The sequence below is a fragment of the Coturnix japonica genome, chromosome 2 (genome assembly GCF_054131305.1).
Source record: "Coturnix japonica strain WE chromosome 2, WE-NBRP24, whole genome shotgun sequence".
In the NCBI taxonomy this organism is placed as follows: domain Eukaryota; kingdom Metazoa; phylum Chordata; class Aves; order Galliformes; family Phasianidae; genus Coturnix; species Coturnix japonica.
In genome coordinates this window covers 100163060-100174648 of record NC_140664.1, presented here as the reverse complement: position 1 = coordinate 100174648, position 11589 = coordinate 100163060, and the positions used below count along the sequence as shown (strand labels likewise).

Genomic DNA, 11589 nt, shown 5'->3' with positions numbered 1-11589 from the left:
ATGCAAACTTTTGAAACTCTAAATCAGCCATTTCATGAAAAAAAAAAAAAAAAAAAGAAAAAAAGAAAAGAAAAAAAAAGAAAAAAAAGTAAAAAAAGTTAAGCTTCTGTTTTTTGAACATACAAGACTGCATGGTGACAAGACAGATCTCAGACTTTCAATTCTGGTTGCATTTCTGATGACTTTGTACATACAGATGTATGGCTGTATTTTCTGTACTGGATGTTTGGTGCTTTCCTTTTGTCTCTCGTACCTAAAACGATCAAGACACCAACCAGATGAAATGGACCTGCTGTACACATCCAGAAAAGGAAATTTCAAGGACCATCTGATTAGTTAATATGAAAACTACTCTTGGATGCCCTCAGTTTGCATCTCCTTCCTTGTAAAAAGTACACGAAAATCCCTGCACTTGCAGAAAAGACATCGGTGTCAGCGTTAACTGCCAGATCAGTTATTCAGATGTCACTGGTTCCACTGTTAACGTCACTTTAAAATGGAAAAAGTGGTTTATTACCTGGCTGGAGACCTACCTACACCATTAACTACTGCATTTCTACAGCAATGACAGCCTCTACTTCTCAGTGTTACCATGTTTTTGTTTACTTATTCACAAGCCATTAGGGAAACTTCATGGGATGATAACCAGCCGACTCATGTACAGCTTTCGAATGGGTGAGTCCAGGGTATTTCCTTAAGAGTCGACCACCAGGAATGAGCTGGGCTACGCGGCCTTCCTGGTGCTAGGGAAGTACTGACAGGACTTCCAGAAACACAAGGAGAGAATCTGCCTTCTTGGCCTTGTTAAATCACCATGAAGCAGAGCGAAAACTGTGGTAGAATGGTTAACAGATTTAAAGTGCCAGTTTCTTAGGTTTCATTTAAAGCAGTAGTGGATTTTTAATTTTTTTTTTTTTAATTTTTAAATGTTTTTAATTTTAATGTTAATTAAAATGTTAACATTTTTTAATGTTTAACTTTATTTCAAAAAGCAGGTTTTTGGTGGAGATTTAGGTGCCTTCTTCCCATAGTTGTATTCACCTTCATTTTCTGAGTCAGAACCTTTCCTTTTCCTTGCCCCTCTCCCTTTTCCTAGGGGAGAGAACATAATTTCAATAAAACATCAGAGTTCGGCACGCTGGAAAAAACAGCAGGGACAATGCTACATCTTCTCCTGTCTGCGTGTAAAGTTGAAGTTCATTTACAGCTCAAGCTTCTTCTCAACAGGCAGAAAATACAACAGAACAGTTGATTTTCTCAGTTTTATCTCTCTCTTTTATACTATTTCTGGAGTTACCATTCTTTCCAGCAGTATTTAAGCAATCTAAACTCAAAGGCTGAAATCTCTACATAGTAAGTATTGACATTATGGTAGAAAGAAAGAAATTAATATCATTAAGAAGCTGGAAGAAATTCACATCTTCTCCTGCAGTGCCACTGAATTTGAAATACATGAATGCTGTTCCCACTTTTAAGATGATGATGGTGAAGAGATGATGCAAAGATGGAAGTGAAGAATTTGAAAAAAAGGCTTGATTTAGAAGGTAATCCTACACTAACCTTTTTGAGCAGCTACTGTTTGACTCAGAATTTTCTCTGTTGGTTCTGTGTCGAAAAATGATGACAAAGGAGGAAGAGAATCCTCCTCGTCACTGTCGAATTCTGTTGTATCTAGAACCACAGAGAATGTTCAGAATAAGATTTGTTCACTGCATATTTTAAATCATCCTTATCGGTTACAGTCAAGATCAGTCTCACAGATACGCCTTTCTGATACTACAGCTAGGCTAAGCGTGTACCATGTGCCTACTATACAAGCCATGTTCCTCTAAGCATCGGAACCTATTATTTCTTTTCCCTGCATAAATCTCAATACCATTACTCTTAAGAGTACTGCATTAAATTTCTATTTACAGCATAAAACACCATACATATTCTGTAGAACTTGCTAATGGTAATCAGATCAGTGAAAACAATACATTTTTACACATTTCAGAATATTTATGTTACCGCATAAATATAAGAAAGGGGAAGTTACTCAGCAGGGCCTGCCGCAGATTACAAAGGAACTTGAGAAAAAAAAAGTCTTATTTGAATCTAGAAGAATGGAGGCACGTAACTGAAACTTCTCCCAAACATCAGAAGTTGTGCGACCAGCAGGAGCAGGGAGGTGATCCCCCTGTACTCAGCTCTGGCCAGGCCGCATCTTGAACACCATGTTCAATTTTGGGTCTTTCACTACATGAAAGAATCCAGGCCCTGAAGCACGTCCAGAGAAGGACAACAATGCTGTAAGGAGACTGGGGCACAAATCTTATGGCTGGGAGAACTGGGATTGTATGCTGTAAGTAATACAGAATTGTTTTGAAGTATTTCTACACATCTCTTTAGGGAAGAAAATCAGATGAAATACTTATTGTGGTATATTTCCCTTCTCATAATGCGTTTAAAAAACAATTAATGCAAAATTAGTTCTCATTCAAGCTTAATGATGACTGTGTAAGGATATCTCACCAGGCTCCTCCTTTTCTTTCTTCACTTTAGTGATGTTAAATGCTAAGGCTGCAGTATTTACTGCGTCATCCCCACCACTCTCAGCTTGCATATCAAATTCTTCATCAAACTCCATTTTTATTACTACATTATCAGCATCACCCTAAAAATATTAACAAGTTGGTCAAAATAAAGTTATACCTTTATATTTCAACAATAAACTGCAATACAATTTTTAGAAGAGAATAAATTAAAGTAGACTATTATATTGACAATTTTAATAGTATTGGAAGGGAAAAAAAAGCAACAAAAACACTCCAGCAATAAGTAGTCATAATGGACTTTCAAATATAAAATAAGTCCAGCATTAACTTCTTTACACATTGAGTTAGCAAAACATCATACATATACAATGTTGATGGTCTTGATCAGCAAAACAATGTTGTATGGGCACTGAGAGAGGAAAGGCAGTGATGATCCTGATGATGATCTTTAAGTACTTCTGCTTTTGGCATCTTTTGGCTTGGAGGAGGGTGTGGATGATCAGGGTGTAGCAAATAACCATGCCCAGAAGCAGGAGGAAGAAGCCTATAGTGACTTTCAGAGCCAGGACGGCAACTCTGAAGGCCATGACAACGTTGGGCAGGTACGTCATTTTGCAGACCGTCACAGCACCGATCTGCTTGCTCTGGCTGTACATGATCTCAGGGAGGCACAGGCTGACAGATGCCAGCCAGACAGCCATGCACATGAGTTTGCTGCGCAGGATCCGCCTTTTCTTGGAAGATTTAGCTTTTGTTGCTTGAACAATGGTGATGTACCTGTCAAAACTGATGCATGTTAGAAACAAGATGCAGCCGTAGAAGTTGATCTTATACATGCTATTGACGACTTTGCACACTCCTTCCCTATTCTGAACTTTCTACAGAGCTGGCATGCACTAGAACATGCACTGAATTTTAGTTGCACTTGGGAAGTACTGAACAGTTCCTTAACTTCAGTTCCATCAGATGTAAACAGGGTTTCTGTGTACTTTTGTGATGAATTAGCTCTAAACACCTGCAACTCTCAGAGAAGGCAGCTTCGCCAAAGGATCGCTTTGGCTGAGTTTCTTCTTTTATAAGACAAGGGCTTGTTGAATTCTGGTCCTTACTCCACAGTTTGCAGTGAGGCAGTATTTACTTCTAGCATTGCACTGCACCTGCTTAGCATGGAGCCCCCAACATTTTGCCCTCCCGCAGGCTTTGCAGATCCCATCCAGCTTAGGAATTGGGATGTACGTTCCAATTTATAACGCCTTTGTGAGCAAAGCTCAACAGTTCGAAAAGCCAGAACGTTAACAATTTTTGGCTCAAAGCTTGCTCAGTGGCAGCTGTCTGAGATATAACCTGCTCAACAAGCTTTTGGAGTTAATGGTTAATTAGCTTGAGCGCAGTGGTAAGAGGATGAATGTGCTGTTCCTCCTGATGAGCAAGATGCAAGTACCTCAACAGCTACCTGTCTGTGACAAACAGAGCACAATACCCCCGGTAACTAGGGTAAGCAGGAGTTACCCAACAAACAGCCGTTGCCCCGGTAACAGAAAGGATGCAATGGAGGTACCCCTCTGCCCAACTGCATATTAGTGAGATACCACTGACCAACTTGCTGCCTCCCTGCAGACCAACAAGATGCCGCTGGATCCCTGATGGGGACTATCCTTGCTCTGTAAATCATTGCCTAGAATTTTTCTCTTTTCTCGCCAACTTTCCCATCTTCCCATCTGTTGCTTAGAACTTGTAATAAATCAATTGGAAAACATTGGCTTTGTTTGCTGCCTTCATCTTTTTCTGGGTGTATATATATGTGTATTGAACCATCTCCTCCAATAATTGGAGTGAGACACAGACCTCTGAAGGCTTCAGCTTAAGCTTTTGTAAAAACACGTCTAAAATCCTACAGATTTATTCTGTGTCCTTTCCATATGTCTATATACCAATTGAGTGACAAATGACCAGAAGCATTACTAGGAAAATAAGTCCTTATGAACACTGAAGAATATAAAATAATATTTTTCTTGTCATGAGACCTGGTAGGGCCTACAATCTTCAACCCCATTATGCTTAAAGTTGAGCTTGGGGCTTGGATTATAGCTTGCAGCAGCAAAAATATGGATGGGAATACAAATGAAGTTTCTCTTAACAGCATTAGGAGTAGTCAGCAGTTCTTCGCTGACTAATTTAATACAGAATATTCAGGATATCACTTAAGACAATATGTATCAGTCTTAACAGGTTATATGGCCTCAGACATAATTTAAACTAATACAGACCATTCTGTACATAAATAGGCCAACTTTATACAGCCCTGGCATGTATATTAATAGCACCTTATTGTGGGGCTTTTTCTCTCCCTAAACTAGTATCACTTACTGGCTTGCAATCAGGGTAGTCAAATTTGCTCTTCATAAGACTTGAAATTGCACTGTAGTTTTAATTATACTCAGACACTTATACTGTAACTTGCTCAGAAACATCTTCTGGTTTTAGCTGCCAAAGAATTGCAAGTCCCGTTCACATAAAATTTCATGTTCCACATGGGGGAAAGAAGAGATCTGTGTATGCCAGCGTCTGCGCATTCACAGAGGTGTAGGCAGTTACGTACTGGAATGTTTCTTGATGCTTTTTTTTCCTAACTAACCATTAGTGGGTGAACAATCCAACGCTTGGTGAATTCTGCTTCACAATGATAGGAAGAGCCGACATTGAAGGATCAAAAAACGATGTCGCTATGAACGCTTGGCCGCCACAAGCCAGTTATCCCTGTGATAACTTTTCTGACACCTCCCGCTTCAAACCCGGAAAGTCGGAAGGATCGTGAGGCCCCGCTTTCACGGTCTGTATTCATACTGAAAATCAAGATCAAGTGAGCTTTTGCCCTTTTGCTCCACGGGAGGTTTCTGGCCTCCCTGAGCTCGCCTTAGGACACCTGCGTTACGCTTTGACAGGTGTACCGCCCCAGTCAAACTCCCCAAATTCCCCTCAGTAATTAAAAAAGAAAAATAAACTTTATCATCCAGCGTGTATGTCTGCTTTGTGCCTTGTAGGGAGAGCTTTCTCTTCAAGGTAAATCAGATCTAGGCTGGAAGAAAGGTTGGGAAATAAGGAAAAATTAGAAGGCTAGAAGATAAGTTTTGAGTCCATTTATACTGAACGACTGTGTGAGTCAGAGGCAATTCTTCATGTATCACCTCTGCTCCTTGCCTCGGGGGGGATGGAGAAACATCTATGTGCATTTGTGGACTCGACACCATGTAGGCTAACCTGAGCTGCTGGGCCTGTCAGAACAAGGACAGGACTAGGAGAGGCCTGTGAAAGACAGAACTGGTTTTCTTTTGTTGTCTCAAAGCTTGCTTCCATGAGGCCTTTCGGATGATAAGACTGACAGGCAACTGCTAACTAGCTAGGAGGGTGAATGGTGGGTGTTGTGCCACAGTACTTCTGCTTATGATTGCAAAGATAAGCAGAAGCAGGACTAGCAGTCTTCTTCAGGGGTGCTGCTCGAAGGAGCTGACCACTGCAGAAGGCGATAATGCTTGTGTCTGGCAACAGAGACCCCGCTCCTTGCTGGCTTATCTGTGGGCCAGGAATGTCAAAAAGCTGGTTTTAAACCCTATTACAAAGTGTGTTTACCTGCTTGTTTGGAAGTTCAGTGTTTGCTCGAGATACGTTCCCAAAAATGCTGAGTCAAACTTCAAAGAAGAAGAAAAACCCCCACCAAAATGGGGGATAAAAGGCCCTCGCTAAACTGGGGACTTTGGAGACAAACTCCCAAAGACACCTTTGACGGAGAATTCCCTGAGGGGAAAACCTCGTCGGAAGAGCCCCCCGGGACCGGCTAGCTGCGGAGCTCCCTGGCTGTCTCCCATCCCCTGCGGTGATCAGACGAGTTCCTGAGATCCACGGACCTACTGTGTACCTCGCTGGACCCACGGTGGTGACTATCTCTTTTGTTCTCTGCGAAGACTCCTTGCTTCTATTTCCTACTTTCCCTATCGCCTACCTTCCCTTCCCCGTCTCCCAAAAAATATGGCTAGGACTTTAATAAACTGGTTGGACCAACATTTGAACCATTGCTTCTTAATCTCACGCCGGGTATATACACATATCATAGAACCTGGCCTCTCTCCTGCAAATTGGAGCAAGACAAGGCCCCACCACCATCAGCCATCGCTTCTTTTTTTCAGTTGCTGCTTATTTCCATGTCCTCGTGGGAGATTTCTGCTGGGGGCTGCAAGCAGAAGCTCAGAGGCACCCCTGGAATCAAGTCTCAGCCGTGCCTAGCATGGAATACAAGGGAATTCCATGCTAAACGCAAGATGATCCCAGCCCTAATGCAGTCTTACATGGGATTTTAGCCGAGCGTCGATCACGTGGAAGTGGTGACTACGTGTACCAAACTCAGTAGTTCAGGTTTCAGGGTGAATCCAACCATAGCATGTTATTTACTGAGACTTCAAGTGATGTTTGCAGCAGCCATGTCTCCTGGCTGTCCCGTAGTTGCCCTGCTCCCTGGAAGAGGCGTTCCTGTAGTGCCCATCTGTTGGAGGTGGGAGCTGCTGTCAGTTGAGCAGGTTTGTCTGTGGGAAGTGACATTTCCTCCTCTGCTCTCATGTTGCTTCCATTCCTCACACTGCAGACAGGCTGCTGCGATGCTACGTGACAGCCAGACAGTCACAGCCACCTCCGGGGGCCTTTGAGACATGGAATTAATGACAGTTCAGCACTACTGGTGGCAGTTCCCATCATGGCACATCTTTGCGAATCTGAGGAATCTAGGAATGAGGCAGGGGGCTCCTGGCCTACTTGAGGCTCTCAGAAGCCTCCTGTCAGTTCACTCAGACCTCATTTTCTGCAGACAGATGTTTTCTGTGGGTGATTGAGGCAAAACCCGTCTGGCTGACTCAGAGGGCCTCGGGAGCAGCCAGCTGCGCTGCTCTGCTCTCTGGCTGATGAAGTGCCTCGTCCCCAGCTTGGGGCCTCTGGACTGTAACGCTGAACAGGTGCTGAGGGGTGAAGTAATGAGGATGGGGCCACATGCCAAAATGCGATGGGACACACACACAGCAGGGAGGCCTCCGAGGAGCAGCACCTCTAAACCGAGCCCCGCTGGGAGCGCGCACTGCAGGCACTGCCTGACTCAGAGCAGGATGTCGTGACCGGGGGATGACCCGGTGCCCTGACCTGCTGAAAGTTCAGCGTCGTGTCACCAGCCTCAGCAGTTTCACTCGCCGGCCCCACATGAGAATTTTCCACCTCGGTTCTGCTGAGTGAGGGCGCAGCACTCACCTGTGTGCCGAAACGTGAGCGACCCTCATTGCTGCTCACAGCCACCAGGAATTCAGTTCGGGAGCAGGGTAAGTCCTCTTGCTTGAATTAACGCTATAAAGAGCAATGCTGGAGTGGGGTGGGATCGTTTCCCAGGCCCTCATTTCCACCTTTTTCCCTGCAAGTGGAAGATCGGAAGGGGATTTTTTGGGCCTGCTGTATGTGTTTGAAGGAGCTGTGTGTGTTCAAGGAAAGACTGGATGTTGTGCTGAGGGACATGGTTTAGTGGGAGCTATTAGTAATAGGTGAACGGTTGGACTGGATGATCTTTTAGGTCTTTTCCAACCTTGGTGATTCTATGATTCTATGATTCTATGAAGCTGAGGTGGTTTGTGTGTTGCTCCTGTGTGACATCTGATGGAGACAACTCAGGGACACCTGCTGTCTTTACCGCTTACCCTGTGCGCAGACCTCCCAGGGCAGGGCAGCTCCTGGGGCAGTGCTGGGCAGGAGCATGGATGTCCCCATGCCATTGCCCCCCATTTGGGCGAGTGGGTACTTCAGGGTTTGCCGTGTGTCTGCTGTCAGTTACTGGGAATTGCAAACATAGGGTGGCTGCTTTTCCTCAAACACGGGAGGAAACAGATCGGGGGTATGGACATAAAGATGGAGCGGGCTTGTAGGCAAAGACATCACCAGTCCATCCCCAGGTGTACATGACAGTGCTTTACTGAAGGGAATTTCAGCTTCTGCTCAATTCGAGCTCCACGCAAATCACAAATACCGCCCTTACACATACAGGAAAAAATGCACATCTCTTTCAGCATTTATTTCTCTAAGGAAAAAAAAATGAAAAACGGTAAAAAGCCCTCAAAAAATGTATATCCAAGTAGAACCCCGGATTTACTGTGTTAGTAAGGAAAGCAGTGCCAAGCCTTGCAGAAAACTGGTGTTTACCAAGATGCTTTAATGACTGCTAGTCACCTAATGCCAAAGCAGATGATTCAAATTGGTTATTTACAAGAAAGCCTCCTGAGCACTAAAACAAGCAGCATAAACTCAGTGGTGCCGGGGGTGGGAATTGGGATTGCTGGGAGCATTGTGGTGCTGCAGACCTCCCGTGCCCTTCTGATTCTAATGTTGGTCCATCTGCAATACCCAAGAAACTATTAGGCTTGCTGCAGCTCCCACCTACACGTACCTTGTACCCCAGCAGCCCCAGGAGAAGCATCTCAACCAAAATGTTGCTAACGATGGGTTTGAGGTCTTACGACTCTCTGTCTCATCAGTTCTGGGTTAAACGTCTTTTGTCGTCTTTGCAGAGGTACCAGCTCATAATTGATGGTTTCTTGAATCGTTGTTTTGGGGTTATGACAGAAAACTCAGAGCGCCCAATGGCCTTGAATTCTTACATCAAAGAGCTAAAATACAGGAGAAGGATTTAATTCTGTAGTGAGTACAGAATATTAGCTTTCCTTTGCCTGTCCCACAAAGCAGCATTGTGTCCATGTGCGCAGGGAACAGCCTTCACTTTCTGAAACCAGGCAACGGCCAAAAATTGAGTTATCGTGGAGCCAGCCTGCAGCAAGGGCCCAGCTCCTTCTCACTGCTCCCCATGGATGGGAAGATGGTTCATCCTTTCATGCTGCTCATGGCTTTCCTGAGAGGTTTGCTGCTTGGGCTGTGTTTTGAGCCACGGATGGGTTCTAAGAGCTGCCTCAGAGATAGCTCTTATCCTTCATCAGCTTGGCTCACAACATGCCTGGCTCCATTTTGCTGCGTGGTGCTGAAGGTTTCACTTCCCTACGTGAGCGAGGCCTGGTCTGGCTTGGCAGGGCACAAAGAAGGCACATGTAGGGCCCTCAATGTCCCTGCTTAGTCCTGGGCACAACCACGGAGGCCAGCCATCCTCCAAGGCAATCTTCAGGGTGCAGGAACAATGTCTGAAAGGACATACTAGATACCCCTCAGGAGACACTGGCTTACACAAGGATTTGGGACGAGGCAGGAACAACAGAGGAGGCCAAATGGGTGCTGAGTGTGAGTGAGTTCCTCACCCGCCGCCGCCCCAGCATGGCAAAGGACCAGTTGGAGCTGTGGTCCTGGCTGTCACCCAAGGAGGAGCACTGCTCCTGGCCTCCAAGCCAGTAGCAGCCAGTGCTCTGCACCATCCTGGCCAGTGCCATCCTGAAGCGCTCCCCAGCAAAGACATAGAGGAAGGGGTTGAGGCAGCTGTGGAGGAAGGCGATGCTCTGGGTGACCTGCAGCCCAATGTCCAGCCCGTTGATGGTCTGGCAGCTGTACACCGCCCCGGTGTACATGTTGATGGTCTTGATCAGCAAAACTATGTTGTATGGGAACTGAGAGAGGAGAAAGGCAGTGATGATCATGATGATGATCTTTAATGACTTCTGCTTTTGGCATCTTTTGGCTTGGAGGAGGGTGTGGATGATCAGGGTGTAGCAAATAACCATGACCAGAAGCGGGAGGAAGAAGCCTATAGTGACTTTCAGAGCCAGGACGGCAACTCTGAAGGCCATGCCAACGTTGGGCGGGTACGTCATTTTGCAGACCGTCACAGCACCAATCTGCTTGCTCTGGCTGTACATGATCTCAGGGAGGCACAGGCTGACAGATGCCAGCCAGACAGCCATGCACACGAGTTTGCTGTGCAGGATCCGCCTTTTCTTGGAAGATTTAGCTTTTGTTGCTTGAACAATGGTGATGTACCTGTCAAAACTGATGCATGTTAGAAACAAGATGCAGCTGTAGAAGTTGATCTTGTACATGCTATTGACGACTTTGCACATGAAATTTCTGAAGATCCATCCACTGGAGGCAGCCGTGGCCCAGAAAGGGAGGGTAAAAAGGAGGAGCAGATCTGCAACAGCCAAGTGCAGCAGGTAGCGGTCCATCATGCTCCTCCTGAAGCGGTATTTGCAGTAGATGAGAACAACCAAGGCATTTCCCACTGTGCCCACAAAGAAGATGAGCCAGAAAAACGTGGGCAAGAAGGCACGAGCAAACTGCCAGACCTGCCTCCTGTCACACATCAGCTCTGTGTCGTTGGCGGGGCTCCCAGTGATGGACATCCCTGTGCTGTCATTCCTGTAGTAATCCAGGCTGGTCCTGCCAGGGTGGGGAACCTGCGGTGGGACACTGCGTAAATTCACACTGAAGTGGCCCAGGAGAGCATAAATTCACCAGATGTAGCTTAAGATCCCCAGCATCTCCAACCTTAGCTGGGAAAGGCCACCAGTAAAACAGTGAGTTTCAGATGGCTTGAAATGCACCCACTCCCAGGAGAAGGTTCAAATACATAAAAAATCCAGACTTGGAGAGACATGGGGAAGAAACTTTGTATCACTGCTATGGCGGGGAAACACAACTGGCTCTTGGGAGGAGAAAACTGATGGTGGGGGAAGGAAAAAATGAGATTACATAACAACATTTGTATGTACTCACTGTGCTTGCAAGTGCCATCTTTACCCAGTTTTCCCTTGTCTTGAAGGAGATATTGCAGCCTGGAGGGAAAAGATAGGAGCAAAACAACTGATTTGAAATGGCACTGAAATAGGACTGTGACTCTTCATTATTTTAATGTACACCTCAGCAGGATTCTCAGCTAGGCTTTCTGAACTGAAGCTTTTTAACCCTTTTAGATGTGTCTATCTGATAGATGAGCAAACCAAGCAGAAACCAACGTCTCTGAGATGTTTCCATTTTGCTAATAGATGGGCAGAAAAGATCCTTAGTGAAGGAAAAATTAAACTCGGGGTAAATTAAGTCT

General features: G+C 45.2%; 1 protein-coding gene and 1 pseudogene across 1 annotated transcript; both read right to left on the bottom strand.

Annotated features, from left to right (window-relative positions):
• Positions 1–2185: 2185 nt before the first annotated feature.
• Positions 2186–4940, bottom strand: LOC146762085 (C-C chemokine receptor type 9-like; annotated as a pseudogene).
• A 3673-nt stretch (positions 4941–8613) lies between these two features.
• Positions 8614–11007, bottom strand: CCR9 (C-C motif chemokine receptor 9). Its single transcript, XM_015854093.3, has one exon. It carries the CDS (start codon positions 10889–10891, stop codon positions 9782–9784), a length of 1110 nt encoding a protein of 369 aa, XP_015709579.3. The 5' UTR covers positions 10892–11007; the 3' UTR covers positions 8614–9781.
• Between the last annotated feature and the right edge of the window lie 582 nt (positions 11008–11589).